Here is a 19200-nt window from a genome sequence, read left to right as displayed (position 1 = left end):
AGCATATAGCCATGTTTTACATACACGCATGTGATGAACTAATGGTTATCATGTTTGTACGTGCTATCTACCTTCATAATCGGTTCTCGACACGTAACACAAAAATTCCTATATGTAAAGCTAGCAAAACGACCGCGAGCGCGCTATGAGACTAACACATAGTCATGTTTTGCATGACTCGCAATTTATCATTATCATGTTTATACGTGTAATTTACCTTAGTCGTCTATTCCCATCACGTAATACTAAATTTAATATATGTGAAGCCAACGAAACGACCGCGAGCACATCATGAGCGTGTCGTGTAGTCATGAGCTACATGACATGCATGTCATGATTTGCACGATAGGGTCTGTGACTTAGGTTCACCATACAGTCATGTCATTCCTTACCAGTGCTGCAATATGTCTTGTGAACGAAACCACCGCAAGGGCAGCAAGACCATGGAATGTAAATCATGATATTGATGACATATATGTCTTGATTTTCATGTTGTGACTAGTCACTTGTGCTCGTCATACCATCATGTTATTCCATACCAATTTCAGTATCGATACCATTATGGAAACCGCTAGGAGAGCTAACAGTCGTAGGTGTCTAGATAGATAGATAGATAGATAGATAGATAGATAGATAGATAGATAGATAGATAGATAGATAGATAGATAGATAGATAGATAGATAGATAGATAGATAGATAGATAGATAGATAGATAGATAGATAGATAGATAGATAGATAGATACATAGATAGATAGATAGATAGATAGATAGATAGATAGATAGATAGATAGATAGATAGATAGATAGATAGATAGATAGATAGATAGATAGATAGATAGATAGATAGATAAATAGATAGATAGATAGATAGATAGATAGATAGATAGATAGATAGATAGATAGATAGATAGATAGATAGATAGATAGATAGATAGATAGATAGATAGATAGATAGATAGATAGATAGATAGATAGATAGATAGATAGATAGATAGATAGATAGATAGATAGATAGATAGATAGATAGATAGATAGATAGACAATGTCGCCGAAATTCGCTAAGAAATGCTTCGAATTTAATAGATAAATGCGCGGAATACAAGGAACCCCTATACATGGCCTTCATAGATTACGAGAGGGCGTTTTACTCAGTCGAGATATCAGCAGTAATGCTGGGACTACGAAATCAGGGCATAGAAGAACCCTAAATAAACATACTGGAAGAAATCTACAGTGGATACACAGCCACCATAGTTTTCCTTATAAAGCAGGGTTCCAATGCTAATTGATATGTGGGGTTTAACGTCCCAAAACCACTATATGATTATGAGAGACGCAGGGTTCCAATGCTATTCACCGCATGTTGACGGAAGGTTCTCAGGACCCTAGAATGTGAAGAGTTAAGGATAAGAGTTAATAAAGAGTATCCTAATAACCTGTGATTCGCTGATTTCATTGCTTTCATGAGTAACTCAGGCGACGAATTACAGCTCATGATTAGAGTTGGACACGGATATGGATTGATTGTTTGATTGATTGTTTGACTGATTGATTGATTGATTGATTGATTAATTGATTGATTGATTGATTGATTGATTGATTGATTGATTGATTGATTGATATGTGTTTTTTAACGTCCTAAAACCGCCATATGATTATAAGAGACGCCGTAGTGGAGGGCTCCAGTAATTTTGACCACCTGGGGTTCTTTAACGGGCACCCAAATCTGAGCACATGGGCCTATAGCATTACCTCCAATGGAAATGCAGCCACCACAGCCAGGATTCAATCCCGCGACCTGCTGGTCACGGAAAGCAGAAGAATATGCACAAATCCAAAGTAATGTGCGACAATCCCGGCAGAAAACGGCACTTCAAGACAGGTAGTAACGAAATATGTAATGAAGTTAATAATGAAGCTGTATTGAAGTTGTAATGAAACATATGTACTAAGGACAGGTATTACCCGCAGAGCCACACCATAAGAGTGAAATAACTAGAAGAATAAGAATGGGATGGATCACATTCTGCAAGCCTTCTCAAATCGTGAGTCGTAATTCGCTACTGATCCTCATGAAGAATACATACAACAGCTGCTTCTTGCCAGGACTTACCGACAGAGCAGAAACCTGGAGGCTTGCAATGAGGGTTCATGCTTAAATTGAGGACGACGCAGCGAGCGATGGAAAGGAAAATGATAGGTTTAACGTAAGAGACAAGAACAGAGCAGAGTGCAGGGGTCACGTAACAAACCGGGGTCAAGGATATCATAGTTGAAATCAAGAAGAAATGTTCATGGGCCAGGCACGTAGCACGTAGTCAGGGTAAGCGCTAATCATTACGGCACCTGGCTGAATTCTCAGAGAAGGCAATCGCACGAAGGGGAAACAGAAATTTAGGTTGGTCGATGAAATAAAGCGTTCGCTGGTATAACGTGGCAACAGAAAGCACAACACTGGGTTGATTGGCGAACCATCAGAGAGGCCTTTGCCCTGCAGTGGTTGTAGTCAGGCTGATGATGATAAAGTAAGAAAGTTTAATCGCAAAATTTTCATTATCCTTTATAGAGGTTTTCAACATCATTCATTCTTGAACTATACTGAAATGAAAGTGATAATTACCACTGAAAAAATGTGCGGCGTGTGTTTCTATACGTTCAAGTCAATTGATAAAATTTTGACCCTGGAAATTTTCTGCCAAGGCATATTCAATGACTGTTCGCGCAGTTGTGCTGCATGCAAAGCTTCGTTAAAATGTTTATTTGCCGAATTAGGTCCCTTAAATAATTAATATTTCAAGCACCATAAAACAAAATAAAAGAAATTGTTTGAGCGTAGTTGCTGGCACTTCTTACTCATTTAGAGATATTATCATCATTTGTACGACTTCCCTATCTCTCTAGATACCACCATCAAAGTTTGTCAACGTGAGCTCGCCTCAAATAAAGCCCTGCTTCACAAGTGGTGGAAGTACGGCTTTTCCACTGACGTGATAAACAAAGCGATGTAGCGCACCACTGTGAACCTTGAATTGGTCAAATAGTCGACAAAGTCGGGCTTTCGGAGGAGTGGATGTGCCCTTTAGGCTTTCCATAATGGAGCGGCAGCAATGGTCGGAACATTGATGCGACACAAGGACCGATGGGATGCCGTATCTTAGGACAACTGACCGCTGATATTGGTGAAGCAGTTTCAGTGAAAAGTGGTGACTGACTATAAGTTATCATGGCTGGGCAGTGGGTGATAAGTGCCTTGAGGCTTCTTTCCAGGCCTGTGGGTGATTTCGGACTCGTACTCCTGCAAGCCAAGCAGCCAGCGACCAAGGCCACCCGAGAAGTTTTTCAACGATGAAAGCCAGCACATTAGTAAAACTGTTTGGTTCCACCGAGATTCAAACCCAAAACCCTTGAGTCAAAAGCAGGTTCTCTACTAGAATGTCACAGTATTGCTTGAAACTGTTTAGAAAAAGAAAACTCTATAAGAATATCATATAGTGGAACGAGCCCTTTTAACGCTTCTCGTATCGCTTGGCAAAAGTGTACAAACAGGCGTAAAAAGATGTGAATTGCGCAACGAGTGGATGTTCTAAAGGTCTACCCATTACAAAGTGCTCAGATATTTAATCATCATCAGCTGCAAAAACCTCATCGGAGGAGGAAGCTCCGTAGGTTCACGTGTTGCCTTATTATGATCGCGACATTGCTTGTTCGCAAAAGCAAAAATTATGCTATGGGCACATAACTTTTCTACTTGCAGTAGACGTTCCAAGATGGTTTAAACAACTAATGTTACGCACGCAGTCGTTCATAATTTTATGGCACGGCTGACTTGCACGGCTGACGAGAACAACAGACGTGCCAGCAGTTGAGATGGCGATGCGCACAGGGCCCGAATACGCTATCGTGTTTTACTCGCAACGCTCAGGTGCGCTTTAAGTTATTACAATGCACGGCATTCACACTAGTTCATCTTGTACGATTCCATTTATTGATTGATATTTGGAGTTTAACGTCCCAAAACCACCACATGATTATGAAAGACGCGGTAGTGCGGGGCTCCAGGAAATTCGACCACCTGCGGTTATTTAACGTGCACCCATTTCTGAGCACACGGGCCTGCAGCATTTCCGTCTCCATTGAAAATGGAGCCGCCGCAGCCGGAATTCAATCCCGGGACTTGCGGGTCAGCATCCGAGTACCTTCGCCCCTAGACCACTGCGGCGGGGCATAGTTGTACGATTTCAGGTACATTCACACATTCTTGGTAATAATGATAAGTGTTCCATCTCACGAAAAAAGAAGTTCGCTTCTCTTAATTATTTTTTTCAACATTCTTCATACTTTTACTAAGTTTCCTCTTTATTTTAACAGCCTTAGCCAGCCAGAAGTGCTTGAGAAGGCGAATTTTTGTTATTGTTGTTGTTGTTGTTGTTTTGACTTCCATAAAATCGCCGTAATATAAGGTTTGTCACTCCTATGCTTCTCAGTAATAACAATAGAATCTAGCAGTGCATGATAAGTGAGAAAACTAGTGCGTTTTGTTAGTTAACCCACCCTTCCCTTTTTCTGTCTTCTTCTTTTGCAACATGTAAATTTTAAATAAAATGCATCGTTACAAGTAGATATCAACGCTGTTTCTATGACCCTGTCTTCACCAATAATTCTTCTAATGTTCTCAACCGCCTATGTCCCACTTTACAAGACCACGCGTTTCCTTTGTTTTTGCTTCTAAAAAAATCACTACATCTCCCGCCTCGTAGTCTCGTGAAGAAGCATGCTTGCGTTTCCTGTTGTAGAATACGTTTAGAGATTTCTGTCTTTAAAGCACGTATCTCACATCGCCTCATTTAAATACACGGTTATGTTTATTCTACATCAAATGCGTTCAGTTTACTGCCCATGCGATTCTCCAGAACGCTACGGATTGGAAAAAAAATGTGCATATAAGTGTCACTTTTCACGCGAGTGATCTTCTTCCCTGACAAATTGTACGATAAACAAAAGGCTATGAGGAAAATAAAAAGAAAAGTAACTTTGCAGCCTCCAACATGTGAGGCAAGCAATGCCCTGTGCTACAACTTCGAGCAGCCAGTTCTTCTTCAGAGAGCCTTTTTCAAGTGTCATCAGTAAAACAACATACTCGAGCTCATGCGTCCTACCTATTTAAACATGCATCGGTGCTTTAAACTTATGAGCGCTTGTCACGGCAGCCGCTGCTGGGACGTAGCGTGAAACTCCACTGATGTGTTGCTATGCGCAGAAGCCATAGTTCTAATTCGCGTCAGTAAACAATAATGTTCACTTTCCACTCGGAACTAATGCTTTAGTACGACTGCTGAGCTTGAGACTGCTGTCATCATTTTCTTGCCTTGTTTTTTTCATCTTCCTCTTTCTTATTATGCGAGTCCCTGCTATCGGTAGTTGGCTATGGCAGCTGAACTTTCATTTCTTCAAAAAAGTTCCCAATTGCTGAAACTTTCATTGGCCTCGCGTTACACGACCGAAGAGGGTGACAAAAAACCTGATATATATATATATATATATATATATATTGAGATCTAACAGACAATAATGCCAAAGAATGTATAGGGGAAGTTATTAGAACAAATGGAATGTAAATATGTATACCCCCTTTGGTATACACTTCTTTCCCTCATATATATATATATATATATATATATATATATATATATATATATATATATATATATATATATATATATATATATATATATATATATATATATATATATATATATATATATATATATATATATATATATATATATATATATATATATATATGTGTGTGTGTGTTGAATGTGACACTGAAAGAAAGTGTTGAAAAACAGAACATGTCCGTTCGCCTTGACACATTACTCCGGCACTACGCGCTGCTCCTGGCGTTTTCGTTCACAAGCGATTTAAAGCGCAGCTAGATTTTAAAGGCGAAGCATTTCTTAATGAACTTCGACAATTTTGAGCGTATCTATCTTTGTGTTTATCTATCTATCTATTTATTTATTTGTCTGTCTGTCTGTCTGTCTGTCTGTCTGTCTGTCTGTCTGTCTGTCTGTCTGTCTGTCTGTCTGTTTGTCTAGCCGCCTACGACTTTTATCTCTCCTGGCCCTTTCGATGATGGGATCTATAACAAAATTGGTATGGCATAACATGACAGCATGACGACCTTAAGTGACTGGTCATAGCATGAAAATTATTACATGTATGTAATTTCATGGTCCTGCCGCTCTTGTGGTTATTTTGTTCGCATGACTTATTGCAAAACAGGTCTGATATGGCATTACTGCATGGCGAATATAACAGACAGGCCCTGACGTGGAACTCATGAGATGCATGTGATGTAAGTAATGACTACAGGTGATACGCTCATGGCGCGCTCGTGATCGTTTCGCCAGCTTCACATATACCAAACTTAATGTTACGTGACGCGAATGGACAATGAAGGAAATAACATGTCCAAACATGATAATCATGGCATGCGTGTCATTTAAAACATGACTACATGTTACGCTCATAGTGCGTTCGCAGCTGTTTGCCTAGCTTCCCATGTACCATATTGTGTTACGTGACGTGAATGGATGACGGAAGTATATGACTGGTGCAAACATGATAACCATGATATGCGTGTCATGTAGGAACATCACTAGATACCATGATCATGATGCGCTCGCAGCCGTTTTGTTAGTTTTACATATACCAAACTTGTTACGTGATGTGAATGAATGTTGAAGGAAAGTGAAACGACCAAGCGAGATAATCACGATATGCATGTCATGTAAGACATGACCACAAGCTACGCTCATAGCGTACTCACGGTCATTTCGCCAGCTTCACATATACCAAATTTGGGATTACTTGACTCGAACGGACGAGGAACACAAATGACGGGCGTTAACATGGTAATCATGACATTGAAATCATGTATGGCTTAATTTACATCCCACTCACCTCTGGTGCTGGTATTGCAAACGTTAGTGGTACCGTCGTTACACGACTATAAACAACATGCTTGCATCTTATCTAGATACCTGAGTGCGCATAAGATTTCTATTTGTGCTTACTGTGTACATCCGTGGGCCTCGTAACGTTGTGCTGATTTTTAAGTGATATGTCAACCTTCCTCATTCATGATTCCTATATTATCGATTGCCACTCTACGTGAGATCTACCTTTTTTTTTTGTGTTCGAACAAAACGTACATATACTTTTGGAATGTCTGAAGGCAACAACAGCACAAAAGAAAATTAATGCAGCTTTGCACTACAGAAGTGTCAAGCCTGAAAGGGGCGTGGAGCGGGGCAGCCTTCCTTGTTTCTCTTCAGTTTTATCTTTCTTTTCTCCTATCTGTCTTTCCTTTTCTTATTTCCGGTTTTTCCTGCCTTCATTTTTCTTTATTTATATCTCTAGTCTTTTTTTCTTTCATTCTCTGTTTCACCTGGGTGATGCCATCTTATTTGCATCTTTCTAGATTTTTTAATCATGGGCGAGATGATTATTTTTCGCCCACAAACAATGACGGCGACACCGATGGCGACACCAGAATGCCTGCGAAACGAACTGTTTAACGGTACCGCATTAAAGGAAAAGCTGCTGCAGTTATGATGTAAACATGTTAGTCTTACTTCGTTTGGTTTTACTTGTCATCTCTGTCATGTTCGTTAATCATGAGTTATTGTTACGACACTTACAACTCCCTGCGCTATTGGTGCTTCGTGAGTGTCCGTTCATAGTTTATAGTTCCTTATAGATGTCTTTTGTGCTTGTGAAGAAGGAGCTGGCACGTGGCATAATAAAGAAATGCACTTCTTTTAGTTAGTGCTCATCGAACCCTGTCATTTTTTTTTTGATGGAGCAATAAAAATAGCGCAGCCTAAACCAGTTTGGTTCACTTGGTCATCACAGTAATCAATCGTTCAGGCGGGGTCACTATCAGACGACAAAAATCTCTGCAGTTATCTAACCACAAATGCGTGTGAGAAACAGCAAGTTCTTGGTAGGCAGTGGTATTGTCAAATATCTACAAGTATGTAATACTTCATAGAGCCATGCATGGGCTACGTTTTCGAGCACGAGCCCAGCCGGGCTCACTGACTCCGTCGAATGCCGGTCCAAGCGCGACGCTAAGAGGCTGCGCTATACTCGCTTTGTGCCTCTAAGTCTTGCTTAACACCACATTTCAGTAAATATTGTAGACGGTGTATTCAGCCATTGTCATCTCACTTAGGGCAGACTTATGCGTACGCCTCAATGAAAGTAATCAGTATTACGGTAAACTGGTGACGTGTGCGTTTGGAGTTACTTTTCCCGTATGTATATATCTAAAAATGCGATTAATAATGATACCTGAGGCTTTCCGTCCAAAATTTATTATATGATGAGAGATCGTGTATATATAGTGTAGGGCTCCAGAAATTTTGACCATCTGGTGTTTTTGAACGTGCACTGACACCGCACAGTACTCAGGCTTCTAGCATCTCAACTCAATTGAAGTGCGACCGCCGCGACCTGGATCCAATCCGTAACCTTTGGGTCAGTAGGCGAGTGCCATGATCGCGCCACCGTGGTGGACCAAATAACGTTGTTAGGACAAACGTTTGTATGTCTGACGTGTAATTGTATTACAAGCAGTGATTGCCTGCCCTCTCATTTCCTGTATATGTCTCATTCTGCAATTATAGCCTGCAAATAATAGTTGTATGTGCACCTGAACAGTGCGTGATGAGCCATTTGTTTAGACTCACGGGAGTCGGTGCCTCTTAATAGAGCAGAGTTAGCGTGTTTGTTTACGCTCCACCAATTCTATTTTCGTCCATTTTTCATATCATGCGTCACCCTAAACCGCAAATCTAAGCAAGTATGGAGCTTAATAACACATCGTGCTTCCCGATGCGTCAGTTCGGTAAAGACAGTAAAGTAACGAAACCCATAAATAACGACAGCCACAGCTAAATGCGCGCTCCCACGACACACTCGAGCTCTGAAAACTAGTACTATAACATCGAATAAAATCCGAGTTTAACAAAGATGTCAGTGTTTAAAAGTTATTGTACTAAATACTGGCACCAGGTTTGGAATAGTATGTTGACAGGTTGCGTCATCATGTTTACAACAAACTTCTACCACCTTTCATAATGTCCATCATTTGCTTTAACCAATTGAATCATTGCACAAATTTTTGCTGTAAAAACACTGTTTCTAGTATTATTTACAGATGCGAAAAACATTCTATATCTGCATAGCTTTTTTTTTATGCGAAGCAAAGCACGCCTTTCCTGCGGTTCTGTTTTGAGCACTAAACCTGCATTTCTCGGGAAAAAAGTATTGCACGTAGTATCCGCTCTATTTCATGTACTAGGCGGTGTTGCTTGCGAGCATAGACAAACAAGAAAAAAGAAAGAAAGCTCCTAATGTTTCCTGTACATCTGTTTTATTAGCCGTGTGATCTCATTTGTACAAAATATACATCGCAAGAGCCAACACAGTCCGCAGGCTTCGGGATGAGGGTGATTCTTCTACTAGATGCACTCGCTTTCTACGACTCAGTATGCTTTATATACACTCACTCATGCTGGTTCCGTCAAAACTTCTCTGGTGAGCATCTTTTTTTTGATGTCTGTCTTTTTTGTTTGTAATTCTATCTGCTTATACGTGGTTTATAAAGTTCTTGCGGCACATGCTGCATTGTTCAAATGAACGTTGTTGCAAATGTAACCTTGTCTTTCGGCTAAACTATACTACCGTACGCTCTGCGTCCGTGTTTTGACTACGAGTGAAGGCGTTCTAACTTCAGCCCTTGTGGCCGTAGCCGAGAACGCCCAATCCGTAACCTCCGTAACCTCCGTAGCCTCCGTAACCACCTCCGAAACCGTAGCCTCCTCCGTAACCTCCGCCGTATCCACCACCGTAGGCGACGCCGAGGTCGTAGTTGGCCAGGATGGGCCCTCCGTGGCTGACCTTGCTCACGTGGTGAACGCTCTTAATGAGGAAGGATGGCCCGGGAAGGGATTTTCCGTAGCCGCCACCGTATCCTCCACCGCCGCCGTATCCTCCGCCACCGTATCCACCAAGGACAAGGAGTCCTCCGCCGTGGCCTCCGCCGTAGCCGCCGCCGTAGCCACCTCCGTAGCCTCCACCATATCCAACGAGGCCGGCCAGAGAGACGCCGACCAGGGCGCTCACAAACAGGGAAACCAGCTGCAGGAAAAAATGAACATATTCCGTAATCGTATAGGGGATTGTCACCCTTCTCTTCTTTAGGCACGCGTCACAGCTTAAAAGATGATTTTAAATGTTCTGCCCAATTCTGAAATTGCGGCATCGTGAGTTTTCGGACCAGCAGTCAGGCTGTCCAGACTGTATAGACCTATCCTCTTAACAGTGTCCCCTCAGATCTGTTCAGTTTGTCTCGCATATACTGATCACACTGGTTCCAAGTGGTGTGAATAAACTCAAGTAGCCTGCGTAAAGGATCAGTTACACAGTATGATGTATTGAATGATATTGCATGGCCACTCAAAGATTGTAGATCGCCCCAGTGTGTTTGTTCTTAAGGCTTCCATCTGGAGAAGATGCTGCGTCACCCTTGCCTATGCAGCTGATGAGCATGCCTGAAATAATCTCGTTACACTGATTGCTTCTACGATTATCCTACAAATTATTTCATTTAGCTATTAAACTCACAAAGTCTCATATGTTGCAGTTACAATTTCACCTTCCATTTTCGCAATAAAGGCACAGATTTCGAATTTGGTCATAAAACAACGGTCGCAAAATGGACATGAGCACCAGATTCGTTGTTTGTATTTTGCACAAAAAAACCCGTGCACCAGCTCATAGCCATCATGAAAAGCACAATGTCACTGGTATGCAACTATAGTGACATATGATTACTTTGAACAACGACAATTGTGCAAGCGAGCCCGATACAATGTGTGTCAAGCAATAGCTTGAAATAAAAACAAAATTCATTTCACGTGTCTCTTTGGAGTCACGTGTCCCTTTGGTGTCTCACAAGATCGTCACTTCACGCATACATTTTTTTTCTATTTTCTACATTGTGGCGCCATCATGCTAGACTGGAGAGTATCAATAACGTTTAGTCATGAATTCCAGCATGCATTTTGCTGGTTGACTTTGATGAATATTTTGACGGATTTTCCTCGCCTAACTCCTCCTGTTTCCTTTCTTATATCTTTTTTTTACCTGTCTCCACATTTTCAGCTTTTTATAAGTATTGCTATTGTTTCATCTTGTTCATCTTTATCAATCATGGAGCCTCGAGTAAGACGTTAAAAACCCTTCAACAGACGGCTGAGAAAAAAATCAAGGGCGAGCTCGGGCTTCGGCACCGAGCCGATATCCCCGCTGCAGCAGTGGCAGCCGCGGGCACTCGGCTCGGCGCACGAGTCCAGCGACCACAGCCGTCAGCTATACGGCGTCTTAGCGAGCACGAGGTGGCGCTTACCATGGTCTTCATGGTCGGTCCTGCGTTCTCGGCTGTGCAGTCAAGAGCTGAACTGTTGCTTTGGGTGGCGGAGGGCCCGCCTTTTATATACGTCCGGCATGCCGGAAGATTGGATGCACTTAATAATGAGTGCGTGCGTATACTCCTCCTCGGCGCGCTGAATTCTGCTCTAATTCTTGACACTTCCTCTCGCTTTTCAAGATATGGCCACACTAGGGAGCAGCTATAATCAAACGAGCCGGCCCCCTCACTCGGGGCGCACCTGATAGCCAACTGGTTTTCGACAGTGGCCGGCGCGGGCCGCGCCTCGCGGCCGGACAAAGGAGAGGGAGGACGGATGTCGGTCCGAGACGCCGTTGAGACAATGCTGCTCTTTTGCTGTCTCGCCTATTTTCACTCTTCTCATTTGGCTGCTGCTTGGGCGCCGCACGCGCCGAGCGCTCGCCGCGAACCGCCACTTTGAGGCACCCCGCAGTGCTGCAGCTACCGCAGAGCGCTCGCAGGGCCCGACGAGCGCCGACGCGTTCAACGGTGTCGTGACCGCGCGGCTTCCCAGGTGTGCGATATTGCTCTTTCAAGGATAACTCGACAACGGTAGTCTAGACAACGAAAATGGTCAGATTGTGTGTTCTGTTATTAAATATTATCAATTACAGAAAGATTGGTCTTTTCCACGTGTCAGTATAGCTGCATAATTATTTTGCAAGCTTCGCAGTAATGACTGCGAAACTAAAAATAAAGAAATTGCGTTTAGTGAAGTCCATAAAGACAGCCAGATTAGAAAATTAGCAGTACTATTACATTGTAGTTGTTTGCAACCAAATAATAAATATAAGCTGCTCCCACTGCTGTCGCTATCCCACCCGGAGAAGAGTTGCAGAGACGCCCCGTGCTATTGCATTTCCTCGGGTTCGGGACGTCAATCACCTCTCGCGTGTTTCAGGTGGGGAATTCTCCTGTAAAAACGCGTGTGCGCGTCGCTAGCTTTCGAATAAAGAAGTTGAACCTCGTAACAAGTTTCAGCCACCATTTTGGACACTGCCCGGGAAGACGAAAAATTTTAACTAGGCATAACTGACTTTAAATTACTAATATGTGCAGTATTCACATTAGCAGCAAAAAAGTAGTTACGGTTACAATGAAATCTAATTAGCAGGGCTCCGTTGCACAGATCAGTGGCAGGCGTGCTGCAGTTCTGGACTCGGACTTTGTTCTGAAGTTGGAACCGACTGGGGTGAATTTTCTGTTTTTTTAGTTTCTGATTTCGGGGGGGGGGGAGGGGCTTTCGAATCCACTTTAATCATCTCCGACCATTCAGACACCAGCTTTATCAGAGCCTATCGGTGGAACACACAGTCATGTCGCATGTGGCATACTGTATGCGTAAAACGCGTCGAGAGGAGCGGATGCTTGTGTTAGAAGCAGATTGGCGAATGCGATTAACTTAAGCGAGGTTTACTATTTGGTTGTAACCGTGCAAAGCGGCTTTTACTGTGACAGCGATTCCGTTCTGTCCTTAGGCACGAGGTCATGCATTCAATTTCCAGCCTTTGAGACTATATTGCGCAGCTGCTTGCGCACTTGATTAAACAGCCCCAGGAAATTCATTATTCAGCTTTTCTGCAGTAGAGGCTACAGCTCCATTTGTACTTTGAGAGAATGGCTGGTGATTTTGTAATTTTAATGTGCACTTTCAGACACCTATTTTGATCATTTCTTCTCATTTTTTCGTCATCTTGCCCTGTTTTCACAATCAAGGATAGTGGCTAGACTGGCGTTTAGTTTATCTTTCTGTATCATCTATCAGTCGGCAGTATATTGTCGAACATTAACGCCACTAAAAACTTGTCTACTACAAAACGTGGAATGTTTTATCTTCGTATTTAGGAGTGGAATGCGATAGCGTAATTTGCCCTGTTTGCCACCACCTTTTCATTCGCTTGCCATGTTTCGCTTCTTCGTGTACATTTCAGCTGAGTCACGAGAGAAGTAACTTCCGAATACAAAGTACCCGTTGCGCCACTGTTTATCATTTTACCGATTGATTGATTTGATTGATTTGTGGGGTTTAACGTCCCAAAACCACTATGTGATTATGATAGACGCCGTAGTGGAGGACTCCGGAATCTTAGACCACCTCGGGTTCTTTAACGTGCACCCAAATCTGAGCACACGGGCCTACAACATTTCCACCTCCATCGGAAATGCAGCCGCCGCAGCCGGGATTCGATCCCGCATCATTTTACCGAGTAATGGTGCATCTATTACGGGAAATAAAAAAATAGCTGTACCGACGTAGCAGCACATTTCGTTGCTGCTGTGGCTCATGATGACCTATAATAATTTGCTGAATAATACAAGTTATTTTAAGCACCCACTAGTTGCGCAATTCACAAGCTACTGCGAGTCTACGTTTCTGCCACGCAATAATACATCTGAAAATGAAGCAGTTGTCAGACGCAGTTTCAGGTAATGACATGGCTCTGTGGTATAACACCTGAGAGCCCTGCAGAATGTTTGGGTTTGATTTAGGCTTGAGCCGCTTCTTTTCCTTCTTTGCATCCATCGTTGCCGACACCATCGCTGACACGGCGCTTTGAAGTTTACGTCTCTTGTCATCAGGAGGTGACTACGGTTCGAGCAATTTGCTCAGTGCAAGAGGGTGTTTGGTGTACACGAACTTTACGAAACGGTGACAGCACCCTGACGTGAGCGAATTAATAGATATGGTCAAAGTGTCTATGCTGGGGCAAGAAGGGATCGCATTCAAAACTGTAGTGCAAGGTATACGTATCTGGTAATCTTAAAGAAGCAATATGTTATAATCCATATGTTGTGTTACATAACTTGTGTTTTTGTACTGTACTATCGTGTGTTCACGTCTCTCTCATGCAGTTTGCTTTTAGAAGAGAAATATTTTTTGCATAATCATTACGCTAAGTCAACTAATGAAGCATCGCATATATCTATATATTTTTGCTGTGTCTCCTGTCTTTTATGTGATGATGCATATAAAGTCGAACTGTCCTTGTTACGGACATGAACTAGCGCATACACACAAGACAGAGCACTTTTAGTAATGAAAACTCTGGCTTGTTTGTTAACAGTCAATGATTTTTGGTGCCGCAGTATGGAACCCAGAATTCATGACGTTTACCAACGGAAGCACGGCTAATAGTGTATACCAATATAAATTTGCGTGCACTAACGCCATTGCTACTTTTTTTGTTTATGAGTTCCTATAGGTACGCCTATTATCACGTTAGAAAATATATTGACAACTAGTTAACAACCTACACTCTGTTATAATTACAGTAAGCAGCTGAGATCGTCATTGTTGGCATGGTATGCCAATATGCTCTTACTTCGGTTGGTAAAAATGACTCAATATAAGCTTTAAAAATATTCGTATTATGAAGTTTTACGAATACCAGTGTTTAAACTCGGCAAAAGAAAATATATTCAATTTTTGCCTTATTTCTAAACAATCATGTGCACCTCTAGAAGGCGTAACTAGTTTCTCATCACTGCAAGGCCGAATTAGTTCCGCTTGTATGGACATTGTGAAGAACTTGCGAAGCTTTTTCAAACATAAAAGTACCAACAACGTTAGTTAAAACTTTCTTTTTCGGCGACTCAATAAACGCTGGCTGTCTAAACGCTTTATGCACTTACGCGGACACAAATTTAGAGAGCAAGTAGAGTATGAAATTATTTGTTTAACAAATACATTCCTATTATTTACACCTTTGTATTTGGTTATTCAGGGTTCTCCCTGAGGGAGGTGGTGGTTGAAATGACGCCCACCGCTCTGCTTCAAGACCTGTACGCGCGCTACCCGCACAGTCACATCGCACGTGCCGGGACACTTGCCGCACGCAAGCAGAGGGCGAAAGAACGTCGCCGATACACGATACGGCTGTGCGGATAACGCGTGTACAGACCCTTACCAGCCACAGCTTTCGATAGGCCGCCCATCGTTCCGACTAACCTCTTTGAAATGAGCACCCGAGAAAAAAAAGATGGTGAGGGGGGGGGGGGGGGGCACAACAGCAGCGGGAAGAAAGCCTACATAAGGGACTCGTACTACAGTGAAGTAATCGCATGGAAGCGTACCAGAGGCCTGTTCGTATACCATTGCCTGGTTGCCTAAAATGAAGTAAGGAGGCGTTGTAGCGTCGAGCACCGCTGAGGACAGTGCGAATGCTCAAACACAAGGGTCCTTGCGTCCCTCTTCCACGTATGCATTGGATGTGACAGGTGCGCGTAAAAGCTACCGCAAATTAAACGTAGGTGTGTGCCCAAAACAAGATGTCAGAAAATTCTAAATCCATTCTCGCTACAGGTGTGCGAATAATCGAAGACTTGGAATAATGAATCGTATAGCGTATAATCGAAACACCAAAGTATTTTTAATTAGTTATTGAATAATGAGCAACAATGAAAAAGGCTCGAAGGAATAAGACGTGGAAACAGTGAGTAGTAACGTTGCTTGTTTTCATCGTCATATTGCCGAGATGCGGGCAGACCATGTATTTTTTTACAAGTTTGAAAAGCACTTCAGCACGCATTGCAGCATATCAAGCTTTGCAAAATAAAATGCTCTTTCCAAAAAGTATATGTGTTTGAGCAACTAAAATGTTTTAAAATTAACGAAATTGCAAAAAGTGTGGAATTTTGGTTGCCAGCTGATCAACAGTGTGATAAAAACACTATATATGCAAAATGTTTCCAAAGAAAGTTCAGAATATACATTTTTATATAAATGACCCAGAAACAGTATCAAAAACGAATGTTGTACAAAATTTTTTTCTTCACATTGACAAAGAAAATCAGAACCGAGGTGCTGCTTTGTGGCACGTGCCATGCGGTGAAGCATTGCATGCTTTTTCATGAGACGCAAGTGTTACTCGCACACGTTTCTCAATATATGTTGTCTTGCTATAAGAGTCCCCAGGTGTTCCAATATAGTTGGATGCCCCTGATGCGAATAATCCTTCTATAAATGACATGTCCAACGAACTTCGCTATTTCATATAGGGTCACCTCATTGAGCCACCCATGAGCCACCTCACACCGCATATGTTGGCGTTCCAATAAATGCATACAAGCATATTTCTTTGCATTTCTGCGTATTTGATATTTTAAAAAAGCGCAATATTACGTGCAGTTCTAAAGCGTTTCGCACTGCTCCGCAGTCCGGGCCAAGATGTGCTTCGGGGGCCTTCCTGTCGTTAGGAGAAGCTCTGCAGCCAGCACCAGCACATCGCGCGCCCAGCGAAGTGTGAACCAAGCAAATAACGAGAGTAGCTATAAGATTGTGCTCAAAGGTCAGAAGCTATACGCATCCGTGCGCGCGTGACAACGATGTTATAGGAGCGACTAGTGACACTTGATGTGACCCTTTGTCTTATATAACGATGCAAGCAGAACCAAAGCTGTTGGAAACTGCCAAAGGAGGCCATCTCGACGCTTTAAACACGCGGCGGACCTTCGTAAATATTTTTGCAGAAGGAATTCTACCAGGCTTCTAGGAATAGTTCTATATTGTCACGTGCGTCCCGCGAAAAAGACGAAGGCGACAGCGCATACGCGCATCTGCACGCTTTTATGCAGAACGCAACAACGACAAAGATGAGGAACTCTCTCTCACGCGGTTAACAAAAAGACCGACCCGCTGCTGTTTTCTCAGCGTCTTCTAGTACGACCTCTCTCTTGACGTCGGGACACTGGTGGAGGTGCTGGGGCCTGCAACCTGATGCAAGAAAGCGTTGTTCGGGACCGTACACCCAGTCCGGAGCCTCAACGTCTTGTTGCGACTCCAGTACACCGATTCAGCCGGCGCCTATTAGGCCTAAGCCCAGAACTCTTGACGGCATCTCCTGTTACCAACATGGCGGCCCCTTCAGCGTCTGCGAATCTTCCCCCGGCCCCGGCCCAAACGACTCACCCTTACCAGGTAACTTTTGAGACTCCTCGTGTTCCCGAAGTCTTCCGTGGAGAACCGTATGAAGATGTCGAGGACTGGCTCGACCAGTTCGAGCGGACCGCTGTGGTGAATCGTTGGAGCGTGCAAGAAAAACTTGGCCGTGCCTACTTCGCAATGGAAAATAGCGCTCGCACATGGTACGAGAACAGGGAGCCTACTTTCCAAACCTGGGACGATTTCCGCCAAAAGCTTCTCGAGACGTTCCTGAGTGCGGACCGACGGGATCTCGCACAACAGATGATCGAAGCCCGCATGCAAAAGCCGAACGAAAGCGTGGCCATGTTCGCTGAGGATATGGTCCGCCTATTTCGCCGCGCTGACCCTGACATGCCCGAGGCAAGGAAAGTTCGTCATCTGATGCGGGGAGTTAAGGAACCGCTTTTCGCCGGCCTTGTACGAAATCCGCCAACAACAGTGGATGAATTCATCAAAGAGGCGACTGTCATTGAGCGGGCGCTCCGGCAACGATGCCGCCACTTTGACCGCCTGCCCGACCAAACGCCTGTTGGTGCCGCCGCTCAAAACGCTGCCGTTTCCGAAAACTCTTTACGGCAAATGATTCGACAAATCCTGCGGGAAGAGCTGCGGGCCCTCGGCCTTCCGTCTACCGATCCCCCAGTTGCTTCTGTTGCAGAAATCGTGCGCCAGGAACTACGGCAAGCCTTTCCATCACCGGCGCCACCACCCGAACCACGTCCACTGACCTATGCTGATGCCGTGCGCCGTCATCCGCCTGCCCCAGAAGAACCACCCTTTCAGCCGCGGCCCGTTACCTTGCCGTGGTGGCAGCGTGAACCTGTGCGGCGACCACCAGTACGTCGGACCGACTTGTGGCGCACTGCCGACCGTCGACCCCTTTGTTTCCACTGCGGCGAACCAGGCCACATCTCGCGCTACTGCCGTCATCGAGAAACCCGGTTTGGAAACTTTTCTCGGCCCGCTTCTTTTTATTCTGAAGACCCTCGTGACCATGGTGCTGATCACCTACCGACCAACCAAGCGTCTTCACCAAGTCGTCGCTGGCGGTCTCCCTCACCTGCACGAGGTCAGAATTCCCCGAATCGCCAAAGATACGCGAACGCCATCAGAAACCGCTCCCCAAGCCCGTGCCAGGGAAACTAACTGCCGCGACCTCCGGGGGCAAGGTTGCCAATTGCCGAGACGCCAAAAAGACCCCCTTGCCTCTACACAAAGACGACGTGACGACGGTGATGACGAAGACGACAACAACCACGAGTACTACTGCCAATGAATTTGTACGTGCCGACCTCAGCGTTATTATAGACGGACACCACGTAACAGCACTGGTTGACACTGGTGCTGACTTCTCTATTATGCGACAAGAGCTCGCCGACCGCCTTAAGAAGGTTAAGACGCCGTGGAGTGGGCCCAGCATAAGGAGTGCTGGTGGGCAGCTAATGACGCCAACCGGTAAATGCACCGCTCGGCTCGTAATCGATGATTCGAACTTCGTCGCCACATTTGTCATTTTACCGGACTGTTGTAAAGAGTTGATTTTGGGTATGGATTTTCTGCGAGAGTACGGTGCTATCATCAACATCCCAGAACGTATCGTCACCTTTTCCTCCCATCCTTACGTCGACGCCGCCACTGAAGAACAACTGCAACGTTTACGTGTAGCCGATGATGTGATGCTCCTGCCGAGATCTTGCTGCCTTGTGTCGGTGTTGTGTGAATGGCCGTGCCGTAATGAGGTGATAGCGGAG

At 43.9% G+C, this 19200-nt stretch overlaps 2 protein-coding genes across 2 annotated transcripts in view; one reads left to right on the top strand and one right to left on the bottom strand.

The window, feature by feature from the left end:
* LOC119177337 (tachykinin-like peptides receptor 99D) overlaps positions 1–19200 on the top strand; it is a 479365-nt gene that overhangs the window by 295545 nt on the left and 164620 nt on the right. The gene's annotated exons all lie outside the window — the stretch shown is intronic.
* Positions 9429–11636, bottom strand: LOC119177339 (uncharacterized). The gene is made up of 2 exons (XM_037428813.2): positions 11485–11636; positions 9429–10214 (listed from the first exon to the last, which is right to left on the bottom strand). The coding sequence occupies exons 1-2, from the start codon at positions 11494–11496 to the stop codon at positions 9807–9809; spliced, it is 420 nt and encodes a 139-aa protein (XP_037284710.1). The 5' UTR covers positions 11497–11636; the 3' UTR covers positions 9429–9806.

This window comes from Rhipicephalus microplus, chromosome X (assembly GCF_043290135.1).
Source record: "Rhipicephalus microplus isolate Deutch F79 chromosome X, USDA_Rmic, whole genome shotgun sequence".
In the NCBI taxonomy this organism is placed as follows: domain Eukaryota; kingdom Metazoa; phylum Arthropoda; class Arachnida; order Ixodida; family Ixodidae; genus Rhipicephalus; species Rhipicephalus microplus.
This window is presented reverse-complemented; position numbering and strand designations above follow the sequence as displayed.